The sequence below is a fragment of the Rhinolophus ferrumequinum genome, chromosome 6 (genome assembly GCF_004115265.2).
Source record: "Rhinolophus ferrumequinum isolate MPI-CBG mRhiFer1 chromosome 6, mRhiFer1_v1.p, whole genome shotgun sequence".
In the NCBI taxonomy this organism is placed as follows: Eukaryota; Metazoa; Chordata; class Mammalia; order Chiroptera; family Rhinolophidae; genus Rhinolophus; species Rhinolophus ferrumequinum.
The window spans coordinates 52,557,814-52,585,429 of record NC_046289.1 but is presented as its reverse complement, the minus strand read 5'-3'; the positions used below and the strand labels follow the sequence as shown (position 1 = coordinate 52,585,429).

General features: G+C 32.1%; 1 protein-coding gene across 9 annotated transcripts in view; it reads right to left on the bottom strand.

Annotated features, from left to right (window-relative positions):
* Positions 1-1,435: 1,435 nt before the first annotated feature.
* The window catches only part of ZNF280D (zinc finger protein 280D), a 105,007-nt gene continuing 78,826 nt past the window's right edge, over positions 1,436-27,616 (bottom strand). For 6 of the 9 annotated variants that reach the window (XM_033108028.1, XM_033108025.1, XM_033108023.1 and 3 more), the window contains 3 exons: positions 17,156-17,201; positions 5,694-5,749; positions 2,754-3,378 (listed from right to left, as the gene is read on the bottom strand). In XM_033108028.1, coding sequence (XP_032963919.1) covers positions 2,754-3,378; positions 5,694-5,749; positions 17,156-17,201 — 727 coding nt within the window. Of the gene's footprint in view, positions 3,379-5,693; positions 5,750-17,155; positions 17,202-27,616 lie in introns of all 9 variants that reach the window. The other 3 variants (XM_033108022.1, XM_033108027.1, XM_033108021.1) reach the window with 2 other exon arrangements.

Genomic DNA, 27,616 nt, shown 5'->3' with positions numbered 1-27,616 from the left:
TTTCCTCATCTTTTTCCTTATAGTCAAAACAACTCATATCTTGTCAGTTCCTTTAAAAAAAGGCTGAGAATAGTTCTTGAAAATTTTATAAGGTGAAACAATTCCAATTTCCTCCCTAAAACACTGGAGAGATGCGAAGAGGAAAAAATAACACAAATAAATATGGCATTTAGATTTTCAATGTAAATTAAAAGTGCATCGTACAAAATCAATATAATGCTTCTTAATATTACTGAACTACACTTTTGTTCCATCATAATTCTATTGCTAGGTATCAGGGAAGTATAATATATTAAGACACCTTGGTGGTTACTTGTTAGGCAAACAGTCACTAAAGCACATCACTGGCTTTCACAGTCCTATCAAGGAAGTCTAAGCACCGAAGCAGGAGTAGGCAAACTACAATGCCTGGGACAAATCCAGCCAACATTCTGTTTTTGTGATACAGTTTTACTGAAACACAAACAGGCTATTATTCACATATTATCTATAGCTGCTTTCATGCTACAAGGAAGACCTGAATAACTGTGACCACATGGCCCACAATTATTTAGTATTTGGCCCCACAACAGATTATTTTAAAGTATTACTACTCAAATGTTTGGTTTGCATACCTTTGTTTGTTCCTGATCAGAAATGAGATAATATCGTGTGAAAACATAAATCAAGTATGTTACCAAGTACAATGTTTATTGCAACTACTTTTTTGTTTTCACTGCCAGACTTTCTCAATGACGACTTATAGTCTGGTGCAGGTTTCTTTTCTCATAGTGGATACATATAAACAGTTCATTGATCAGATACTTCAAATATTACTACTCTAAAAGTATATAGGGGCAGGAGAAGAACCGAAAGCTCAAAAGGGATTATAGTGTCACTTATTTTAGCACAGTGCTCTAGGATTTTGTAGCATAGACTTGGCAACTAATTGAGATTCAGAAAGTGGTCCTTACATATTATTTTCTATCCCCTCCTGTTCTAAGATTTAAATTACTCCCAACATCTTCTCTGCTATAGATTTATGTTTCAACAAGGTGAAGGGTGACAGCTTAGCAGGTCCCTCTCTCTCCCTATCTTTTCTTGGGAGCAGGAAAGATGAAAATATTTGCACCCCTGTCCCCCAAATATTCAATAAAATAAGTCAATAGTACATTTTGCCCATTTAGCCTCTTTAATTTACAGCAGATAGAAAACTATAGTATCAAATTATATTTCTCTTGAAGTGAAAGAATTTATAAAGCAAATCTATTCTCTGTAAATATTTGCAGTATTTCCCCTGTATTTTAAGTAGTAATTTAAAATACATCATGCATCAATTAAAGAATACAGAATGAAATCCTACCACTAACTTTTAACATGAAATTTCCTTGAACAAGTATAGTTTCTAAAGGCGCCCAAAGGTAACCCGACTCAAGCAGTTTCCTGAAAAAGAAAATTATTCAGGGACAGATTTTTATTGCAAATATTTACTCAAAAATTACTATATACAGCAGAATTTTAATAGCCATTTAAAACATTTAACATTCAGTGAAACAAAATTTAAGAATTCAAAACACATTTTAAGAAGTAAAAATGTAGCATTTTAAATAAAAGTTTATTAGTACTTCAAAGCAAACTACTGCAATTCATATTATTCATTTCTAGATCTATTATTTTCTAGGTGATAAAAAACTGAAAAAAATCAATTTAGCAGCCGTCTTATGGATAAATTAGACTAAATATCCCAAACCAAATTTTTACATCACTGCTTTAGGTCCCATCTGAAGTTTCTATTTTACAATTAAAGAAAAAGTCACTTAAACATGGCTGAATTCATGCCAGAACATGTGTTCAGTTTACTCTTTACAGTATCTACATTATGCCATACTTTGGTTTGGTTTCCAGACCATTTTTATGGGTCTATTCTAAAGATCATTAAAACAATATTAAAAGCATAATTGCTACAGCAGTTTCAACAATGGGTTTCTGCTTTATACAACTAGTACATCAAGGGATTTCTGCACAGTTTACACACTGACAAAAAGCACAAATATAAATTTATATTTTAATAATTTCACTTTCACTGAAAGTTTAATTAAGGTAAGCTTACAGCCTGGCAGGCTAACACTTTTATGGAGGTACACAGATTCAAATATTCTGTTTACATGCTCTGACAGTCTGGAATGTTATATTAAATCCAAAATTAAGTTTATGTTCATCCAAATTCCCATTAAATTCATTAATTTAGCACTCTAAGCACGCTCCATTTACCAGCATCATACTCAAAATAAAGCCATCATTAACAATGCCAATTAGACATTGTTTCAAATCAATTATTCCCAAATGGTATGTGGTTTCCAAATCTCTTCCTTTAAATTAACTGAGAAGGATATACAGGTAATAAGTATTTTTAGCTGAGGACTGATGAAGTTTCAATGCTTTATAAATATAACAAATATTCTAATAATCAATTCATATTGGCAAACAAATTCCATTTTCTTGAGAACTGTTAAATGAAGGCTTCCCCATTGTAAACTTAACTTTCATTAAAATCCTATTCGTGTTTTAAAACCTTTTGATGATCCTAATCATGCTATTATTGGTGAATTGATTTCTTTAATAACCTTGGTTGAACAGACAGGTAAAGTGTGAATGACCTCCCTCACATTTTTCTATTTCCGAACTCTCCAACAGAACCACTGAGCTCACCTGATAGCACTGTTCCAAATGCTCTTACCATTGGTACACTAACACTTAGAATGACTTAACTAATTTCAACTTCTTTCTTTTTCATCTGCCAGGTCTACTGTTGTCTCTGTTGTGCTAGGGCTATATTCTCCAGAAACGTCATCTGTTTGATCAGACACAACTTCATCAGTCTTGGCTGAAGGGTCATCACTACCTTTCTGAAGAATCTCCGTGGCTTCATACTCAAGTACCTCTGATGGAGTCAAAGGTTCCAGATGAACACTGCCTTGCTCACTAACATCAGAACTAACAGATTCAGGTTCATCTCTTTTTCTCAAAAACTGATCAATGCTAACATCACCAGATGTTAACCGCAAATCCTTAATATTCTTCGAAGAAAGCCTAGCTTCACTGGAGTTGTGATCTTTAATCTGATCACATGAAATGATGTTTTCTGAATTTTGGCATATCTTCAACTCTGTTTCCTGACAAGTGTGCTCTACTTGTTTTTCCTTTTCTACTTTATCTTCACCAGTATTTGAATCATAACTGAAGATATTCTTTGAACCAGTTTCCTTGTCTTCAAGATAGGTATCATTTTCCTTATCTGAAACTATTGTGCTTTCTTCACTTTTTGTTGCTGATAAGCCTTCAGATGAATTTGCATCACATCCATTTTTTTCTTCCTCTGGAGAAGCTTTATCTTGTTTACTGAAAAAATAAAGCCACTTATTATCTATTCCTTCGTAATACAATGTTTTTGAACATTATTATCAAAATAAAGAAATGCTCTAATTTTTTTTTAAAAGTCAAGGCACACTTGCTCATCAAAATGGAAAAAAATCCAGGTCCACAGACCTTGCTGTGATGTTACAATTTAGGAGGCAGCCATTTTCCTCGGCAAGAAAGTGAAAAACTCCAGTGTCAAATATCAAAAGTAAACGTGGGGAGTCTATCAACTGATTTCAGTCCTGGTTATCATTTTCATCTGTTCACATCCTTCCCTGTTTTTAGTTAAAACTTAAGCATTAATAATTCCTGAGAGTACTTTAAATAAGGAATGAATATATGAAAAAACTATTTTTCTTTTATGATTTATATATCCTCTTATGGTTAGAGTGTCTTTCCCTATGCAAAATCAGATAAGCATTCACAAACATTTCCCTAATTTTTAATAGCCTAATTTAAAAAAATATAAAAACATGTCTGAAAAATATATGTAAATATACAACATGCATACACAGATGTAAGATGTGTATGTTTGCATACACATATGTTGATGAGTGTCTGTGTGTTTACTTTTACCCTGGTTTGTTAACAAACTATTTCGTGAATAATAGAACATTAGAAACAAGATTTCTAAGAGGACCTCCAGCCCCTTATCTAGTTGTAACAATGCTTATTTTACCAAAAATAAATTTAATGATTACATATATTGTATTATGTTAATCCATCTGTAATTTAGACTTTTCCTTAATGAATTGCCCAAATATCAAAGCAACGTTATCAAATAGTGATTATTTACTAAATTATATTTATAAGGCTGTTTCTCTGCTATGTATTTTGTTCTGATTTGTCTTTACACTATTCTTGGGTCAATACCATACAGTCTTAATTAAAGATTAACAATGTACTTTATTATCTAATAGAGCAAATCACCTATTATATACTACTACACTACTATTCTCCCAAAATTATATCATTTAAAAATGTAAAAGATATTTGTACAAGGATGCTCATTAAAACAATATTTAAATAGTGCATATAGAAACAACTTATTATCTAACAACAGGGAAAGAATTAAATAAATTATTGTATTAATAAGTAGAAAAATATAAATCTTAAACTTTGTCAATTTCCAAACCAAATCCCATTAGAATTTTCAACTAAATGTTCATTAACCCATAAATTAATTTTGAAAATGGCCTATCATGCACATTATTAATATATTATTTTCTACCTCAGTAAATTTTTGGTTTTCATTTAGATTTTGTACATTTCTCATTTTTATTGTTATTGTGAATTAACTCTTTTGTCCATTATATTTTGAAATCACATGTTATTGGTATATAGAAAAGATTCTAAGCTCATTTTCTTGGATCTTACAGGTCAATTACATCATCTGCAAAAAATATATGTTCCTCATTTAAAACTGTATAATTGTTATTTTTTGTTCAGCTCTTATAGGCCTAACTACAATTTACAGAAAATGTTAAATAATACAGAAGTGACTAGTATGCTTTTTCTAACTCCTTAATTTTAGTTAATCCCCTCATCCAAGATTCTAGAAAAAATGCTAGGTGAAGAAAGGGCCAGATAATTTTTCTAGTTAAGTCCAAGTAATACCTTCATAAAGCCTTATTCCATAATTTTCCTTTTATGGGCAATGGATTAATTAATCTCATCAGATTAACAAGTAACCCATAGTAATATATACAGTATAAAGATAGAAACGGGGAAATCACTTAATTTAAAAGACAAAATAAAATTATCTTTAGCTGCAAAAAAGTTCTAATTAAAATGCTGGATTCTCTCTTATGATAAAAGATTGTGAAATGTCTTGTGTTTATTAGTGTTCTACCTAAGCATTAAACTTTACCAATCCCTGAATTTTGACATTTTTAAGTTGATATGCCACCATAGAAGTAGCTTTAAAGCTTTCTGGAAAAAAATTTTTTTTTTAAATTACCTATTTGCAATAATTGTCCCCATGTTGTAACTTGTAGCATATTGTAACTGTTTGCATTTAATAGGGGCAATGAAATCTGTTAACATTTTACTCACTAGTAAGTACTTTTAAAATTTTTAACTTATAAAATGTACTTTACATGCATAAAGGTATTTCAAACTCAGGATCTGCAGCACATTCTTGTTGCATTAAAATTTTTAAATTTTAATTAAAAGCCATCAATAAAAGCAACACCATGTACAAAAATACAGGCCTTTACCGATTAACTGAAATAACGCAACTCAAGTGTCATTTTATATACTTGGATTTCAAGAGATTCAGTTTTTCTTACATTTACCTTTCAGAATTTGATGTTTCTGTTTCTCCTTCAGCCATATTAGGTTTTGCAATTTCCTGAAATGATTAATAATATTTTTCTTTTATATTCATGGACAAGCTTAAAGTAAACACTTTTATTACATTAAACTTTCTGGATAAAAGGAATTCAAGTGTGTAATCTTACATACTAAAGAACTAGAAAAACAATTTCTTAATTAAAGTATGTACTAGAATAATTCTCATAATCAAAAGTATTTAAAAAATTCTTTTTAAAGAAACTTATAAGAAGTTCTTCATACCAAAAGTTTCTGAATCAAGGTCATGAAACAGTTGTACAGTTATAACAATACCTGCTTTCCTTAGACTCTGTTTCAAATACGGGCCATAATTACAATTACAGTTGACCCTTGAAACAACACAGGTTTGAACTGTATGGGTCCGCTTATATGTGGATTTTTTCCAATAAATATACAGTTGGCCCTCTGTAGCCCCGGGTTTCGTACCTGCGGATTCAACTGAATTAGGATTAAAAACAATTTTTTCAATTTACAGTTGGGAATTCACAGATGTGAAAGCCAATTGTATGTATTGTTCTGGGCCATTTTATATAAAGGACTTGGGCATCCACGGTATCCATGGGGGTGGGAGAGGGGTCCTGGAACCAATCCCCCTGCAGATACCTAGGGACAACTGTACTGTGGTTAAGCTTTTGGGAAACCAACAATTATATGTGAATTTTTAACTATGTGGGGTTAGCCCCGTTAACCTCCATGTTGTTCAAGGGTCAACTGTACTTGAATGGAAAACTTGTAAAACACAACTTAAATTTGATCAAGTTGCATTCAAAGTATTTTATAGAAATATATTAAGTACAGGCACTTAGATAAAACATTTCTGAAATTATTTCATATTTGTTGTCATGGTAACGCCTCCACTGTCAAACTAAATAATATTAAATGATAGACAAATTAAACATTTTGTTTATTTCAAATCTTTGATGGGGAGGAAAGAAAACAATAAAACCTCAGTAAGCCACAGGCCTAACAGCTTGTAACAATTGCCAATTATTGAGTACACATGATACATGTAGTATGTTAAGAACTTCACATTCACTATCTCATTTAATTCTCGTATTAGATATTATAAACTTCATTTTTACAAATGAGAAATAAAACTGCATGGTTAAGTAGATGACCCAAAGCAATACCACAGTAAGAAGTGAAGACTTCATTCATTATAGTGATTGACTCAAGCCTATGAAATTGATAATGGTGAATCAATCACATACATTTATTTCCTCACTTTCCCAAAACCCTGCTAAAATGAGGGTTTAGCAAAGAAAATAAACATTTTCATTCATAAAGACCAAGAAAACACCAAAGCAGACTAACTGTCAAAGAGATTGCAACAAATATTTAGATGGAAAGTGGCTGGAGGAGTGAAAATTGACTTCACAGTGTGGGAGAAGTTACAACGAAACATCTGAGTGGGGAATGCAAGAGAATCAATTTGCCCAGGGAATCAAAGAGATCTGGTATTTGGAGGAATTCAGTTATAAAAGGTGAAAATGAAGCACGAGGACTGGGGAGATATCTAAGTGCTTTTTCTACAACTCACACAACAGGTATCTATTCTTCACCCTACCACAGAGGCTAAAGGTTAACTCAGAACTGGACACAATTTGAACTTGTGAACACCAGGAACAGCAAAGGGCAGGCATGAGGTACACGGAGAAAACAAAAAAAACTAGTAAAATCCATATACCGGGTAAAGGGGCCCATAGTCCCTCTTCCTGCCTGGCTCCCAGAAAGCCAGCAGTCAAAGGAATCACTTTTCATTACACCACCCCCAATTGGAATCTACCATGTTTCCCCGAAAATAAGACCTAGCTGGACAATCAGCTCTAATGTGTCTTTTGGAGCAAAAAATTAATATAAGACGTGGTCCTATTTTACTATAAAACTGGATCTTATATAACATAAGAACCGGTCTTATTTTACTATAATATAAGACAGGGTGTAATGTAATGTAATTAATATAAAGACTGGGTCTTATATTAATTCTTGTTCCAAAAGATGCATTAGAGCTGATTGTCTGGCTAGGTCTTATTTTCGGAGAAACATGGTAGATTTCCTCTTTGGAGAAAATTACCAGCCTCAAAGAAAAGATTTTGAATGACTGACAGTATCCTCTCCAGTAAAGAATCAGTCAGGTGAGCACCTGATTTTCCTATGTTGAAATCTAAACAGCTCCTGTGTAGTCTGCGGAGGTTGTACAGTGCACTAATCTATTTCTTTACTTACCATATGTCTGATTGTTCTATCCATTATCATTAGTTAGGCACTGAAGTCTGCAACTATTATTGTAGAGCAGTAAATTTTCCCCTTCAATTCTGTGAGTTTTTGCTTCACATATGTTAGTGGTGTGTCATTAAGTGTTTATAATTGTATCTTTTTCTTGTACTGAACCTTTTATTAATATATAATGTCTTTTTTTTCTCTCTTGTAAACTTTCTTTGATTTAATGTCTTGGTTTGATATTAGTAAAGCCAACCCTGCTCTTTTGGTTACTACTTGCAAAGAATATCTTTTTCATTCCTTCACTTTTTTTTTTTTTTATCCTTTGTCTCCTTTTTTTTTTTTCAAATTTATTTTTAATTTATTGGGGTGACAATTGTTAGTAAAATTACATAGATTTCAGGTGTGCAATTCTGTATCACATCATCCATAAATCACATTGTGTGTTCACCACCCAGAGTCAGCTCCTCTTCCATCACCATACATTTGCTTTTAACTTTTGTCTTTGGATCTCAAACAAGTCTCCTGTAGTCAGCATGTAGTAGGATCATGTTTTTACCCATTCTCCAATCCTTCGATTGGAGAGTTTAATCCATTACACTTAAATTAATGATTGACAAGAAGGGACTTAATTCTGTCATTGTACTATTTGTTTTCTATATGCCTTACAGATGGGCCCTAATTTCCCAGATTACTGATTTCTTTTGTATTTAGCTGATTATTTTTATAGTAAAATGTTTAAATTCCTTCCTCATTTCCCCTTCTGTATATTCTATAGCTATTTTCTATATGGTTACCATGGGGATTACATTTAACATCCTTAAAGTTGTAACACTCTAATTTGAACTTATACTTCAATAACTTACATAGTTTAATTTCAATAACTTACAAAAACTATGCTCCTTTAAAAACTCCATCCTTTCAATTGCTGATGTCACAAAATGACAGCTTCATATACTGTGTGTCTCAAAACACAGACAAATAATTTCTCCTAATTTATGGAGAAAACATCTGGAGCTACAAACTAGTTACAGTAAAACTAGCTTTTACACTAGTAATATTTTTCTTTAAATGTATTTGAATCTTAACTCATGTAGAAAACAATAGTTACAAACCACTACTATGATAATACTAGCTTTTATAATTGCCTATGTACTTACCTTTATTGAGATGTTTATTTCTCCCTACAGTTTTGAGTTACCATGCAATGTTCTTTCAACTTGCAATTTCTCCCTTGAGCATTTCTTGCAGGGCAGGTCTAGTGATCACAAAGTCCCTCAGATTTTATGCGTGACTGTCTTAATTTCTCTCTCACTTTTGAAGTACAGTCTTGCCAGATTTAGGATTTTTTTTAAATTGTAATTTTTATAAAAATTTATTCGAGGCAAACAGAAGATATGCCTCAGAAGTAAGATCTCAAGAGACTGAAATCTAGGATTCTTGATTAATTTTTTTATCAATTTGAATATATTGGCCCACTGCCTTCTGACCTCCAAAGTTTCTGATGAGAAATCTGCCGACAATCTTATTTAGGATCCCTTGTATGTGATGATTCACTTCTCTATTGCAGCTTTCAAGTTTCTTTTTCTTTTTAAAGTTTGATTATGTGCCTCAGTGTCAGTCTCTTTGAGGTCATCTTACCAAAGTTCATTGTGTTTCTTTGATATTTAGATTCTTTCATCAAATTTGGGAAGTTTTCAGTCATTTCTTTAAATATCCTCTCTGCTCATTTCTCTCTCTGGGATTTCCACAATTGCTCTGCTCAGTGGAGTCCCACAACTCCCTTAGGATCTGTTCATATTTCTCCAATCTGTATTCTTTCTATTCCTCAAACTCAGTAATTTCCACTATCCTATCTTCAAATTCACGGATTCTTTCTTCTGACTGCTCAAATTTGCCTTTGACTCCTTCTAGTGACGTTTTCATTTTCAGTTATTGTATTTTTCAGCTCCAGAATTTTGTCTGTTTCTTTTTAGGTTTTCTCTTTATTGAGATTTATATTTTGCCCACATATCATTTTCTTGACTTTCCCCACATATTCCTTCAGTTCTTTGGGCACTTTTAAGACAGTTGTTTCAATGCCTTTGTCTAGTATATCTACCATTAGATTTTCTTCAGGAAATTTTTGTTGATTTTTTTTTTCCTTTGAATGGACCATACTTGCCTGTTTGTATGCCTTGTGATTTTTTTTATTTTACACTGGACATTTGAATCTAATAATGTGGTAACTCTAGGAATCCAATTCTCCTTCCCCAGCATTTGCTGTTCATGTATATATGTGTGTATGTATGTATGTATGTATGTATATATGTATGTATTTCTATTATAGGCTGTCTCTATCCATAGGATCAACTGAGCTGTAAACTTAAGGTTTTCACAGGTTTTCTCTGAGCCTTTTGCTTGGCATATGCAATCACTTTCTAATTTACCCATATATTAAATTGTTGTGAATGTCCTAATCTTTAATGTCTGGCTCCTGAAAGGGGAAAAACCAAAAAAATAAAGGGGAGGGGGAGCACTGTCCTTTTAAATCCCCTGGAAGTCACTCCAGCTGGAGGGGGAAGGGCTTACAAGAGTGGGGGAGGGGGGTGCAACAATGGCTACCTCTTTGTCTGCAACTCTGTGATAAGAAGCAATACTCAGTGATAATAGCACAGGTCCCCAATATTTGGAGGACAAGATCCTTTTTGCCCACCTTAGCTCCCAAAAGCAGTGGGTAATGGGTAGCTGCTACTGTGCTAAGTGCTTAAATTGACCAAAATTAATTTCAATTTACTGTCTACGTCTTTCCCTGAAAGTTGCAGGCCTTCAGCAGACTCTATAGAGTTCCAAAATGGTTACATCAGACAGATTCTGCTGCTGCAATTGTTGTCTAGGTGAGCAAACAGATTCCTGGTGCTTCCTATTCTGCCATTCTCCCAGGTTCCTAGGGAAAAGTACTACCCAGAAGTAGTTGAAAAACTGAAAAGTGTACTAAATTCACAACAGTAGTTTAAGTTTAAACATTTTATTTCTACCAAAACCAGAATTTATTATCATTTTACTTTCCTGGCTTTAAAGGCACCAAACACACCAATATTTTCAAAATCTTATTCTCTTTTTATCTTGTTTTCGATTATAAATAATTTTAAATTAACTTTAGCTTACTGAAACTTCTTTTGCAGGATACTACTGTGGCTGGTATTTTAAAATTCTGAATAGCACTATGTTAATCAGTTTTAGAAGACCCAAATATAATGTTTATTTTATATTACAATTTATTGATACTGTATGCATATGTAATTACATTTTTAACAATTTCAATTCTTCCAATCAATGAGCATAGAATATCTTTCCATTTATGTCATCTTCAATTTCTTTCATTAATGCCTTATAGTTTTTAGTGTACAGATCTTTCACCTCCTTGATTAAATTTATTCCTAGGTATTTTATTCTTTTTGATGCAATTGTAAATGAGATGTTTTTCTTCATTTCTCTTCCTATTAGTTCATTATTAGTGTATAGAAATGCAAGATTTTTGTACATAGATTTTTATTTTAAAAATACTTCAATTTTTAAGAAGCATGATGATGAAATACGGAATTTTGTGGCCACAGATTCTATTCAAATTTTTCCAATCTTTGAAACCATTTTTTAAGTTGCAAATATTTGACTGCTGTATTACTTAAAAGTATGCATGGGAAGCAAAATAAAAACAAGGATCCTTTGGAATAAATGGAGCTAGTCACAATAAATCAACTCATCATTAGACTCACCATTTTTTAAGATCTTTGCCCATTATGTGAAACAGACATTCGAAAATCTACTCCTTGTCCTTAGACAGCCCCATGCTCCATTAAAATCATTTTTATTTTACCAGAAATAGGTGGCCATGATTAAAAAAATTAAAATTTATTTCAAATGGCATCTTATTTTCTTGCTCATGCTTATGTTCAGCTTATGTTCAGCTTCTGAAGTTTCTAATTTCATTTTCTTTATTTTTTCTCACAATTAGAAGAAAATTCTTTATTTAACTCTGAATTGTATGGTAATTCTATTCTAACAGTGTCAGCTGGAGACTTCATCATTTTAAGTAGCTGGAATATTGTGTTTTTCTAGCCAAATTTGATACTGTCCCATATAATTTGATCAATTTCTGCATGCAGTTTTCTTCTTCTGAAAAATGCACCACTTGGCTCTTAGGTACCATATTTGCTTTTAAGAATTTTTATTATAAATTTTAAATATATTTATTTTTAATTACTACATTTAAATATAAGGAACATTTAATTAATTTATCTGAGTTAACATAATTCATATAAATTATAATATTTAACAATCAAATAGATGTACATAAACATTTGAATGTAAAATACAAAAATCAATAATTACGAACAATAGAAAATTACATACCAGATTTCCAGACAATTTCAGTAAAATAGTGAAAAAAATGTTTTTAATATAAAGAAATGAAAAATAGTAAACTATAACTGTTTTACGTGAAGAAAGTATACAATTTCCTGGTAAAAATACTTTTTCCAAAAATTTTGACACCTGATCAAATTTCATTTGTGAAAGGTCAACTATATTAATAAAGTGGTATTACTTACCTTAGTGCTCTTAAAATATTGTAAAAATTACACAAACATGTATATATTAATATAATTAAATAAAACTTCCCATTTTACTTAGCAGTACTATGAATTACAGCTACAAACAACAAAACAACTTGTCAACTTCCCTCATGACTGAACAAGGACCAACAGAAGAAACCTCAAGTGAGAGATTTACCTTGTTCTACTTGCAACCACCATGTGCATGACTCTTAGGGCCATTCAAGCACAGGGTTGGATCCTGTCTTTAGTTAAGATTTTGATAGTGTATTCATCATGGATTATTCTGCATTAATTTCGGTTGTTTAAAATATTGAAAAAATATTTACCCGATTACTGAATTTTTGGAAACCCCTTAAATTTTGCACCAGAGGTATAGGCTTCACTTGCTTCACTCTAATTCCTTCCCTGGCTGGGATGCTGGTAGTGGCAGACAAAGGAAAATAGGGATGGTGCTCTATAGAGAAGTAAATTCTACACTATCATAAGAGAAGTAAATTCTTAACTATCATAAGTCAGTCACAGCATCAAAAAAGTGACAAATCAAGAACATACAATAATGGTTATATTATTTAGAAATACAGAAATAATTATTAGATCAAACTGCTAAAAGAGTTGAAAATGGCTGTCTCTAAAGAGTTTGATGGCAAAGGGCAGGGCAGATGAACCACTGTTTTGATGATAAACATTCTAGCACAACTTTTTAACTTTTAATTTGATTTAAAAAAAAAGTAATTTTACCAATTTTTGAAACTCTCAAGTGTCTGAAAAAGTTACAAAGCAAATGCAAAAAAACGTAAGTCTTAGAAATACCTTATGGAGAATCAATCTCGTATAGTCTTACAGAAATAGAGACTAGAGTTAATTTGCCATTTCATTAATGAAATAATAGGAAACCTCTATTCTGTATATTTATGTGTATGTTTGAATTGAGAGACAAATATTAAGAAAAGTGGAGAAAAACATTATAAAGTCACCCTGCAGGGACTCCTGTGTGTACCTACTATACCTGATATACTTGGAATATGGTAGTTATCTTTATTGGATTACAATTCTTTTATGTCTAATTGTCCTACTAGATTCTGACCACCCTGAAGGTAGGGAAATGATGTTATTCATCTTGGTTTCTCACTGTGAAGATTCCTGGAACATACTATCAAGTGTTCCCTAACAGTTAAGGAAAGAAGCAAGGAAAGAAAATCAATCTGTATCTACCTTCTCTCTCACCTCCTGCTTAGTTATAATGAAACTACCTAACCATTAGACTGTAGTTGAAGAGTCTATATATATATATATATATATCATGATATATAGAGACTATATATATCATGATATATAGAGTTAGGAAACAAAAGAAGTGCAATGTTGCAGTATATAGAATATACATAATAGCAGAAAAGAGGCTATTTTAGAAGCTACTGTATTACATGAATACAATCCAGTATATGAAAGAAATTAATTTTCAAAGAGGAAATGGAAAACTATACAATGAAAAAGTGAAAAGAGTAAAATATTTACTGGGGCATGACAACACTGATTCTATTACAATGCATCTGATAAAAGTCTTGAAGATTAACTCAAGCTATTCACCTTACACATGTGTACTTAAATACCTGGATCTATTCAAGGGACTATCTACATCATATATATACTTGAAAGAAATACCTGACCAAGAATGTTCAATATGGTCTCCATTCAATATGACTTCCTTTAACTCTACCTATGGCCTGCTAAATTTTTAGCACAAGCTGTTTTTCTTTTAACAAAAAATAAACTTAAAAAATTTGGTTTATGTATGAAATGGTTGGTTACACTTGACACAGAAGAAAGAAAGCAATAAAAGGAAAGTAAGAGTTCAATGATTTATTCTAGTCAAGTATGAATGCCTCAGGAAATAATCAACGGGTAATGTTATGAAAGTAAGGATTCATAAATTTTACTCATGTCCATGGCTTATTTAGAAAAAAGAGAGGCAAACTCTGTCACACCCAGGGAGAGCACAGGGACTGATTATGGCTGGAGGATGGAAGAAAAAAAATCCTATTTTCAAGCCCCAGGAACACTTAGACATCTTAAGAGGCTAAACCAAAACAACAGAGAATATCACCCCACTCCTCACTACCCACCACCAGGCTAGCAAACATCAGATAATAAGCAACAGCATTATTGCTGGAAGAAACAAGAGCGTAGAGAGAGAGACAGGGTCTGAGGCTCAGTCTCACAGGGAAAGAGGCAAGTTGAGTGTGGAGTAAGGACATTAAGAGTAAAACCTCCAGCAATGTAAGTCCCATGACAAACACAAAACCTACAGGAATTGAACTTGGTGGTACATTGAGGGTAATAGTAGCCACAAGAAAATAAAAATCCAGGTTCAACTCACTACTATGTGGACCCACACTAATGACATAATGTAGGAAAAGGAAAGCCCACTTTCAGATATTAATACTTTTATCTCAGTCCTACATACTGTAATGTCTCGCTTTCAAACAAACATTATACAACACACACAAAAGCAAGGGGGAAAATGCACTATCAGGAGACAAAGCAATCAGCAGAACCAGACTTGGGTATGAACCCGCCATTGGAACCAACAGACAGAAAACTTTAAATTACTGTGATTAATATGTTAAATGCTTTGTTAAAAAAAGAACAACGTGCATGACCAGAATGGGAATTTCAGCAGAGAGACAGAAACTATAAGAATCAATGCAAATGCTAGAAAAACCAACCAACCAACCACAATGACAGAAATGAAAAATGCCTTTGATGGGCTCAACTAAAAAATAAATCAGTAAAACTGAAAATGGGTGACTAGGTCAATAGACAGAAATTATCCAAATTGAAACATACACACACAAAAGAGTGTGTGTGAAGTATGAAGTGGGGAGTGAAAACCAGAACAGGGCATCTAAGAACAGGGACTAACATCAAATGACTTAACACATGTACAATCAGAACCCCAGAAAAAGAAGATAACAGAATATCTCAGAGAACACCAAACAAGATAAATACAAAAATATATATAAATACACAAACAGATAAACATATAAATAAACAAATGACCTAACCAGATTTAGACATATCGTGTTCAAAATAATGAGGACTAAAGACAAAATAAAGGTAAAATCTTGAGGGTAATCAAAGAAAAATGACACATTATACACAGATATAGAAACAAAGATAAAAATTACAGTTAAGACATCTTGTCAGAAAATACGCAAGCCAAGAGATAATAAAATAACTTCTTTAAACTGCCGAAAGAAAACCAGCAGTATGTCAACCCAGAGTTCAATAATCACCAAAAATATCTTTCAAAACTGTGAAAAAAATTTTTTTTTAATGAAAAAGAATCAAGGAAGAATTACTTATCAGTAGATCTGTAATAAGATATATCAAAGGAAGCTTTTTAGGCCAAAGGAATGTGATACTAGACAGAAAAGGAGAGTTTCATAAAGAAATGAAGAATGTTAGAAATGGTGAAAATGAAGGTAAATGTAAAATTATTTTTTAAAGTTTTTAATTGCTCTAAAATTAACTGACTAAAGCAAAAACAGCAACAATGTATTGTCTTTATAACCTATGTATGTAAAAGTAAAATATAGGACAACTACAGAAAAAAGAATACAAAAACTATCAATATCAGGAATGAAAGAGAGAATTATCACTGTAGAACCCACATTTAAAAGAATAAAGAAATGCTACAACTTTATACACACAAATTCAACATCTCAGATAAAATGGACCAATTCCTCAAAAACCACAAACTACCACAACTCACTCAAGAATAAACAGATAACCAAAATATCCTATATCTATTAAAGAAATTTATTTCTAATTAAGTACCTTTCAAACCAAAGAAAACTTTCTGTGGTATAATAAAAACAGCCGGTTAGAAGAAGGCTGCTGCTTCTCCCTAGGTTTATTTTAGTTATTCACTTTACAAGACAGAAATGCTATTCAAAAGATAAATACTGAACCTGCCTCACTTCATTAAACTCAGAAAGAAACAAGTAATGTTGAAGAATATTTTAAAACTTGAAATCAAGAAAGGAAACACTTAAGCAAAATTATTTTTACCTTTAGAAATGTCTCATCTATTAGACTGCCCAATAAGTAACATTTATATGATAATTGAGTGTTATATACTGAGTGCTGGTTTAAGACAGCTAAAACATAGTTACTATATAACCAAAATATTTCTATTTTAAATATTAGTCAAATCTTTTGACAGTCTAAATTCCCCAGAAAATTAAATCATCTGGAAAGAATAATTTTCCAATGTACCAAATGTTTGAGATTTTACTGATTTCAGGATTGTTAAGTCATAAACTCATTTTCATTAAACTAAATAATAGGCAAGTGATATATATATAATGTCTTTGTCAAAACAAAATCACCTTACAATTTTTCTTAGGGTTAGATATTTTTATATCAAATGAAAACAAAAAATAAAATCTCAATTCTTTCTTCCTGATAAGATGCCAACAATTGTTACTGATGTACACACATTGAATTAAAATGTTTTAAAAATTACACCAACAATACTTTCTAAATGTGTAAAATGTTAAGGTATAAAATAAAACAAAATTTACCTCAGACACAGGTTCTTGTTTCTCAGTGGGAGCTTCATTTTTGAATCTTGAAAACAAAATAAGTATTGAATATTTTATTTTATAATTAAAATGGAAAAATATGAAACAGTTCTTTTGCATGCTTAAAATAAAATGTAAGTCTAAATTAATGTACATATAATACTATAAAAGTAAATGACCTCTATAAATATTTTAAGGGGAAAAAATGCAAGAAAATAAATAGCAGATTCAATAAATGTGCTAAATAAATGAATAGACATGTATTTCTTTCTTCTCTAAAAACAAGAGCACTTAAGAACTGTTCTCTATGCCAAATACAATTTAAAACAGAAAATATTAACACTTTAGTAAAACAGTTTCAAAAAAGAATTATACTTCAAAAAATAAAAGCAGGCCATATGGTTAAAATATATAATATGCATCACTACTACTATAGGACTTAAAAAGAGAGAAAAGATATTTTATCTATTGTGAAATTTAATATGATAATACCATTTCAATATATGTTACAATTAACTTAGTCTAGAGGTGATAAAATCACAGAAATAATTTTAGAGGATGTATTCTCTTAAAAATCTTTATAAGCATAGCTCAAATATTAACTATAAATTTTTTAAACATCTTGATTTCTAAAAATATACTAATTGTAACTTATACGTTAAGAAATGCATATAACATCTATAAAATCTTTTTAAATAATTTAATATAAAAGCTAGCTTCTCTGAAAGATTTTTGTTTTAAAAACTGTTGATGACTAAATACCATTTGCTGATATTATATATTAAACTCAATTTTAATCTGCATAATTAGGGTGCCTACTTGATCTGAAATAACATTAATACAGTTAAGTGCTTCATAATTTTTTGAAGGTTTAATATCTATACTTAAGCATTAATACATTTAACATAAGCAACAACTATACTACCGTATTTTGCCATGTATAATGCACAATTTTTTGCCCAAGTTTGTGAGGGAAAAATAAGCGTGCGCATTATACATGGGTTTTATCAATTCCATATCAATATAAATGTTTTTAAGTCTTTTATTTATGAGTATGAGCTAAAAGTATAACTCTAGAGATCAATAACGATATCTGTATGCAAAATAATATCCTGGAATGCAATAATAGGTTTTGTTTAACTTACAACAAACTTGCAACGATGAAGAGTTCTTGGCCTTCTGACCCGTAAAAATCGTAAATTTGTTACAGGTACATAAATTTCTTGTACCTTGTATCTGTTCTTGTGTTTTGTAATTATTTGTTACATAAAATTTCTTGTACCATAGTATGTTAAAAAATAAATGCTAAAAAAATTCCTTTATAATACAAAAAATAAGTACCTAAATGTAAACAAATAAAAATTTGAATTAAAATACTAAAATGAAAGATTTTTGTCCCCTGCAAGTTTGGGCCTAAAACGTGGGTGCACATTATACACGGGAGCGCATTATACACTGCAAAATACGGTAACTTAAATTTCATGGACACAAATGAAGACTGCTAATGCCTTACTAGGCATTAATAAAACTGTATAAAATCCTTATCTATATTTTAGTTATTCATGAAATTGCAAACAATTTAAAATAGGCATGTCCTTTTTTGTAGAAGCACTATATTGGTAGTATATTACAATAATTAGAACTAATTTATTAAACAAATTTAAATGAATAAAACTTGCACAAAAATTTAACAAAATGCACAAATGTCAATAATTTTGGGGTTAAAGAATATGAATTCTCTCAAGTATTTAATTGTGAACAATAAAATTCATAAAGATGAACTAACAACGAGTGTTACAGTACAACTTCACTGCTGTAATTATTTTATACAGAAAAATAATTTTAAGAATGTGTATAAAGTAGTAAAAAAACACAAAAATTAGTCTGATGAAACAAAAAGTAGATATTGGACTAATGAAGTTTTGAAATAAATTTGTAAATTACAATTTTTACTTCTAAGCATTTAATAATCTTAAACTCAAAACCTGAAAAACTGAAACACATTGGTCACAAAGTAGTCTCAAAATATTTTATAAAAGGATTTTCCTTTTCATCCTACTATTGAAAAGGTTATTAAAATAAGACCTTACATTCTTATACAAGAAATATTATCACGCGAACCATTTTCACATATAGCTATTCTAATAAATTGAAGCATGTGTTACTATTATTGCATTTCAACCAAGGAAACTGAGGCCTCATAATATCTCTGCAAGGTTGGTTGGTGACAGAGGCTTTTATTACTCTGGCTAAGAAACTGATAAATGAGAACAAAATAAGTTATTGAAATAACTAGCATTAAGAGGCCTATCATCCCAATCTTGTTTGGGCTTTAACCATACTGGTATTCTGTTTAAGAAACAGAATTGTAATAACCAGTCAGAACATTTAGAAAAACAAATCTAAACAGTTAGAAAAGCACATAATACAAAATTTCACTGAGTTATACATTCATCACTAAAATGTACGCTACATTTTTATAACTAGAAAAACATACGTTAAGATTAACAAATTATAATACACTATGACTACTTCATTAACACTTTTGGAAAAAAAAAATGTTCTTACCTGTAACCCTTACTCATTAAAGATACCTGCTGAAATAGTCATCATTTGAGATATTCACTTGCTTGGTAGAAGACCGTGAAATTTGCTAAGCTCAAAGTTCTGAGCTAACGACCTGCCATTAGATAATTATATTTTTCACCTATGAATGTTGCAGTAATTTTTTATAGGTAATCGTACTATATCATTTAAAACAAACACTATTAAAGATTTCAATGTAAAGAGAACGGAAGACTTGACTGGTGATCAGTTTCAACAACAGATCATTAGAGATTAAGATTGCAAATAAGTAATTTTTCTTCTGTATATAAACCTGCTGAAATAGATCCTTCTGGCCTATTTCTCAAGGACAAGCCTTTCCCTCTAAAGCTTAAAATGAAATAAATGTTCCTACTTGCATTTTTCTACAGGTCTGATGACCAATTCAAGGCTATATGTAAAATGAATATTTTGGGTCAATTACATTAGTGTGTTCTTACAAAGGGACGAACTATAAGGTGGAAAATGTTCAGATTCATTTCAGCCAGGCCACATTCTTTTTTTCCCCCAATAACATTTAAAAGCCAAAAATTTCAATGCTGATTTTCAAAACATAATGTTCAATTTAAGAATACTTGTAAGCATACTAAAAAAGCTGGACAGAGGTTGTACAATAAGCTGTTAGTAAAGTCTACCAGTTGTCAACACCTTCCACTTAGACATTCGGGATTAAATTTAAGATAGTAATCATCATACTAATAAATAATAGTAAAACATCTAGTGCACCATTTCTGATCATTTGTTCTGGACATGTTAACAGATACTATGTACGGACTGGTAACTGAGCTAAACATTTAACTGGGTTCAACTTATAACAGGCACTGTGCTAAAAGTTCCACCCAAAGTTAAGACACAGTCCTTCCTTTCAAGAAGTTCACTGTCAAGGAAACATTTTGAAAAAAATGTTGTGAAACAACAGAATTTTGAAAAGTGTTAGAAAAGAGACATCTATATGACTCAGTGGCTGTAATAAAGGACTAAGCCACTATGAAGGTGAAAGAGGCAAGGAAGCAGTGAAGACACTACAGTGAACTTAGTTTGCAGCAAGAGCAAGAGTTATAGCAAAGCAGGGAAAGGGGATTCAAAACAGAACAACTGCAAAAAAATATAAAACAAGATGCCAATGATATGAGTGGTCTCATACGATTGGTATGTAGGGAACAAGAAAGAATAACTTGGAGATGCAACTGAAGAGATAGCAAGCGCCTCTTCAGGAAGTCTTGATTGCCATTCTAAAGTGTTTATGCTAAGAACTTTATTCTAAGGCTAATAGGAAAGTATGATCAGATTTATACATCAGAAAGAAAAAGGACAGTATTAGAAGAGGATGATAGGCTCTAGTCAAGGAGTCCAAATAAGAGATAGACTGTGTCAAGTAAAGCAGTAGCAGTGTCATGGAGAAGTTTAGGCAGACAATAAACAAGGTAAAACCAACAGAATATAAGTACCAACTAGATAAATGTAAACAAGGAGAGCAAATATGACCGCTCAAATGTCTGCATTGAGTGGCAAAAAAACAGTAAGGCCATTAAACAAGATAGGGAATTCAAGGCGAGAAAAAGCATATTTGGCAGGAAAAATGAATTCAGTTTTGGACATACTGAATTTGTGGTACCTGTGGAACATTCATTCATAGGGAAATATTTACCGCTCAGACCTGACCTGCTCAGTCTTGTATATCTCATCCTTAGGTACAGTCCCTACCATCACTTCTATATAGATAATTCTAAAATCATCATCCAGAGCATGACCCCTCCGTTTTTATTACAATTTACTATTTTTCAATCAACAATTCAATTCAGAAAATCATAGCGTATTAGGTTAGACTAGTCTTAAGAAAATATATTATCCAACTTCCCCCATCTTGTAGATGAGAAAATATAAGGCCTAAAAATGGTAACATAAAAAACCCATTAAGCAACAGAACCAGGGTTAAAAGTGATGATTCTTCAAATTTCCACTGTACTTCCTCACAGCCAATTCCTCTCCTGTGAATCAGGCTCCCCAATAAGTTATGTCAGGAAAAGTGAAAAAGCTTAACTGATCTCTCTAGACGTTTTCCACTCTAAAACATATTGAATATTACTAATAGAAGAATTTATGCCATTGTTTACTGAAATACTCTATTATCCATATAACATAGTAATACTGCTATAAGATTAGGAGGCTAGATTCTGGTCTCACTGCTACAGCTGCCTACCCTCCTGTGGAAACAGAGGGCCTTCACATTGAAGTTCAGTCCCATTCAGTTTCTCAGTCAATTATAAACAAAACAGGAAGTACATCTGGAATCACAAGTACAACCAGAGAAGGAATATATTAGGTTGGTGCAAAAGTAATTGCAGTTTTTGCAATTATTTTTAACCTTTTAAACCACAATTTGCTTGGCACCAACCTAATACTTTTAATTTCTGAAGACAGACTGCCATAATTTAAATTAAGGCTCTCCTCTTAACAGCTATGTGACCTCTGGCAAATTACTTATCTGTACCTCAGTTATCTCATCCATAAAATGGAACATCAGTGCATACCAAATTAGTTTATGAGAATTGAGTTGATAAATATAAAACACTTACAAGAGTGTCTGGCACATGGTGCATGCTCAATAAATGTTAACTATTGGTTGCCATGGATAGAGTTGGGAATTAATCTTATTGTCCATAATTTATCTTCAATGTTTTGAGATTTTTTTCCCCTGCCAAACTTCCCCCCACCCTTAAGCACAATACATAGACATTAATTTGATTGCTAGTCTACTTCTGTTAAGACCAGCCCTATTTGCTCTAGTATGAAATAATCTACACATTTTTGAACACTTGGGTATGATTTGGTCAGTTCTAGGTACTTTCACCATAAACATATTCACCATAGACATGTTTGCGGCAAGCATTTTTGCTGCAAACATTTCATCACATAATTAATTGGCCATAAGGCAATTGTGCAGTAAAAAAGAGAAAATCAATGTATACTCATCAGGAATCATAACCGTTTCCTTTTTGGGGGGATAGGAGGAGCCTGATTCTTCTTTCCCTTCAACTTCTAATACTGGCTGATAAATTTGGTAAAGACAGCATTAAAAACCAAGCTGTTGTATCTAAATCAGCTAAAGAATCAGTAATTAATGCTCTCAAAGACTGGTGTGAATTACTACTGTCTTTTATTTTTGCCATAGCTTGGTAAACTTTTGGTTTTGACAGACAGGAAGGATGACTTGATCACCAGAAAATTTGTGAACTCATATGTTATCATTTTCTAGTTGAGATGCAATCCGGCTTGATACTCTCTTATTTTACACTTCTAGTAAGTTTTATCACTGTATGTTCTACCATGTTGATACATACAATTGTTGTCATCCACTACTTTAAGACAGCCCTACTGTCGACTCCTCACTGTATCATTTTGAGGGCTAAGATTTATATAATATAAAAATGGGAATATTGAATCAATGGAGAAATAAAACCAGTCAACCAGTTGAAACCAAACAAACAAACTGGCAACAAGTTATTTTATCTTTTTTATGGCAAAACTGCGTTAAAGCCAATTTGTTATGCAAAAATGCTTGAGGCAAACAAGTCTATGGCAAAGATGTTTAAAGCAAAAATACCAGACACAAATTTGGTCATCTAAAATTAAGGAAGATAAAGCAAAAAAAATAATTGTAGACAGAAGAAAGAACTAGTGAAGACAGAGAAAAGGAATCAAGAGAAACAAAATATTTGTGTGTAAAAATGTGAAGCAAAAAGTAAGACCATCAATGGAGGCAATGACTTTAATATCAGAGTACGACTCTGTTGTTATTTTGAAAAATTTTGTTGGCAATATTGAATTAAGCCCTGGATACTTATTTATATTCAAGCAACTACTCTCAGGACCAAGAGACTTTTTAAAAAATGGTCATAACCTCAGAATCACTAGAAGTTGGTACAGTTTGCCCTAAATGAAGAACTACTGTAATTATTTATCTTTCTATTTCACTGAATCTCCCATGACTTCGTGCTTACCAGATATCAAAGGCAGAAGTCCAATCTGCCAGAAACCACCATATTTTGACACATAGCTATCTACTGATTTGCAATCACATGCCAGGAGCAAATATATTGCATCCACTTTGCAAAGGAAAATGATTTACAGTTGCTAAAGATTTGGTTACATAGTATAATACATACATGGTATCAGTGGTTTAACTGATTATGAAATCAATTTACTGTGTGTTAGGTATCTACATTTCTGACTGCCTCATTCTGTAATTGCCCTGGGTGCATGATCCATGTCTTATTCATATTTTCATTTCCAGTACTTGACACAGTCTTTCACAGAGAAGGTAGGGAATTAATGGTAGGTGTCAATGAATATATGTAAGGGTTACCTATATTATACTATGAAAGAGCCATGTACTTACTATTGGTGCTAAGTATAAAACCCAGTAGCCATTCTGAAATGCAAGAGAGGAACTCAGTTTCAAGAAAAGTCATTTTTACATTTTCATTTCTTATTAGTACTCTTTAAATTAAGGGGATTTAATATAAAATACACATAAATTTTTATCTGTAAAATATATTTTACATCTCTTTTGAAACTTCAAAACAGTAGTACAAAGATTATTTTCAATCTCATTTCACAGATGAAGAAGCTGAAGTAACTTGACTATAAAGTGAGTAAGTGAGAGAGCTGGGCCTTGAACTCTGATATTTTAACTCTAGTCAGTGTTCTTCTATTGTACTTTGCTTAGAACAAACTTACTTGGAAGTCACTGAGAGAATTAAATCAACTTTTAAAATCACTTTCAACTGTGGCTTTCAGGACATTTGATTCAATAAATAAAATAGACAAATAGTTAAGTAGCCTAGTTTTTCAAGCTCAAATTACTATGGATTTACTACAAATTTTAATGCTCTGAAGATATGCTAGAGAGAAATATCTTTGTATTCTCAAATTTTTGTCAAGAAAATGAACTATGCAAAACTTAAAACTTTACTTCTATTCTAATTAATTGTCCAGATGGATATAATAAAGAAGATAGAAAAAGAGGAAAAATAAAGATAAAGGCGAAACAGATAGAAAAGAGCAATTCCATGACTGAGTTGCAATCTAACATCTGAAAAAAGCAGAATTAAGACAAAAAATCATTTCAAAGGTCTAATAAAAAACAAACAAAAAACAATTTTACTATTGTTACTAGCACAATTATACATTTTCATAAACTTAGTAGTATTGGATTAGTAGCCAAGATTATGGGGAATGAATGCCTGATAATAAAAAGTTTTCTTTAAAGAAGGGACTCTGTAACCTCAAAAGGAATGTTTTCCCCCTAAACAGAGAGGAGTATGTACTAGTTTTCAACAAGGGTGTCCATTTGTAATCATTAGACAAGTCAGAATATATATTCGAGATGCAATTGAAACACTGCAATAATATGTCATCTACCCAGAAACAGCCTGTGAGGAGTCAGCCACGGCAGGTGCCCCGAAGGTGCTGAGATGCCTGCTCCCACAGCAGTGAGTTCCGTGTGTGCTTTCTAACATCTGTCCCTGCGCCCACCCCCAGGTCACCATCAGGCCCTGGGCAAGCCTCTGACTCACTCACTCCTGTAAGAGCATTATTAAAAAACAACAACAACAACAACAAAAACAATCTGGAGGAACATACTGGAAAGACCTGTGAACTACAAGCCAAAATTACAAATAACCACAGCGCAGATGGACTGTCACTAAAACTCTCAGTGAGGTGAAGAGTCCACTGGTATGTCGTTCCCATGAGGTGCTGTCATCAGAAGTAGCAGTAATAATAGTAGTAACAGCAATAGTAGCAGCTGGAGCAGCAGCAGGAATGACAGGAACAGTAGTAGCATTAGTAGCAGCAGCAGCTGCAGCAGCAATGACAGAAGCAGCATGCATTTATTGACTTTTTGTCAGGCCAGTGCTACAGATTTTAATTAATTATTTGACTACATAATTTTAACTATTTAACTAAATAATGTTAGCTGTTTAAATTAATAATTTAACTAATTTAATTTCCATTATCTCTATTTCTTATAGCCACTCTGCAAAGATTTATTACATACCTTTCACTGGTGAGGAAGATGAGGCTCAGTAAGGTTAAGTCATTTTCTCAAGGCTATAGAGCTGATTAGATATAAAACTAGAGTTTAAACCTATGAGTGGGACTGCCTTATTTCAAAGCTGCACTCTTTTCACAATACCATACGTATGGATAAAGATATTTTTCAATGTGGAGGATTAAAAAATAGTATGTTCCTATATTTCAGTAAGTGATACGGAAATTGACATTCACAGTAACCTCTCCAAGTTTGTAGATGAGAGTACGCTCTTCTATATGGTCAAATATCAAAGTGACTATAATGAGGCTGAAGAAAGTCTTCACAATCAGAGCGGTGGGCTGGAAGTCTTAGATGAACCACAGTGTGGTCAGTATAAGGCAGTATAATTTAGGAAAAAATACTATTTATACTACTTACAAAAAACAGTTGTGATTAAAATGAACCTAGGAACATTCGTCGACATTCCCTAAAAATATAGGTTTAGTGAGCTTTAGATACCAAAAATCTAACGATACGACTAATATGTGCTTCAACAATAATTCTAAAGAAAGGTATACTGGGTTAATAAAAGAAAGTAAACAGAAATGACCTGTGAAAATTATATGGGGAGGTTAGAATGAAAAACAGACTAAAGATTACGTTAATTCTATGTGAATAAAATGCAGGCAGAAATAAGACCATGAGTAGTAGTAATACAATAGTAACAACAGTAACTTTACATTTGTATAGTGCTTTCTATGTATAGTGCTAATCACTCTCTAAATAATATATACATATACTAACTCATTTAATTCCCTCAACACCTTATGAGCAGGTACTGTTGTTACCTGCGTTTTAGAAATGAGGAATGGGAACCAGAAGTCCGGTAACCGATACAAAATCACACATCTAATAAACAGCAGCACAGGACTCCAAACTAGGCAATGAACTTCAGAGCTTATGCTCTTTAACTAAGATACCACACTGTCCTTGTAAGGGTCTTAGATGGTTTAATGTGGAGCTAGGTATCAAATCTCCTATTCTTAATACCAAGGCAGACCACCTGATGATGTTTAAGCAGGAAGCAAAATATTACAAAATAAGAAACTCCTTAACAGACAATAAAAGGCTGGAAATAGAAATAGTCTCAAGAAAAGTAGGTAAGTGGGTAGACTGATGAACTAAGCACAACAGTTACAGAGAGAACCTAAAAATAATTATGAGAGAGTCTTAAGCTTCTTGGTATAAAATCATGTAAAGCAACCATACCCTCTAACAAAAATATCCCTTACCACTACCATCAGAGGCAGGATAAGTTAATAACTGGTCTGTCCCTATTATGTATTTCTTAGATTTTACAAACATAATAATGAGGATATTTTTCTTGATAAAACTTTCTAAAACTACAAAAATGAAACACTGCTAGTATGCAGTTATAAACTTCACCTTACAAATGATTCATAAACATGAAGAAAATGTCTAGGGGTCCATCTTATAGTCAATACCCTACACAACTACTTTTTATTTCCCAATTCAGAAAACCCAAAGAATGATTACATCAGCATTCTACACACTATTCTATGAAGGTTAACGTTAAGAAGTTAAATACTGAAGGAAAAAAATTCAAATATCAAATAAATCTTCTCTTAGATATCCACAGGCCTGAAAAATCCCATATTAAAGAATCTATTTAACTTTAACTTGCATTTCCTAAATTTATTTGACCATGGAAACTTTTTCCCCCAGACAATTTATAAATTACGGACATTAGTTCTACAGTACAGAGTTTGGGAAACACTGACCTAGTTATGTTCTTTTAT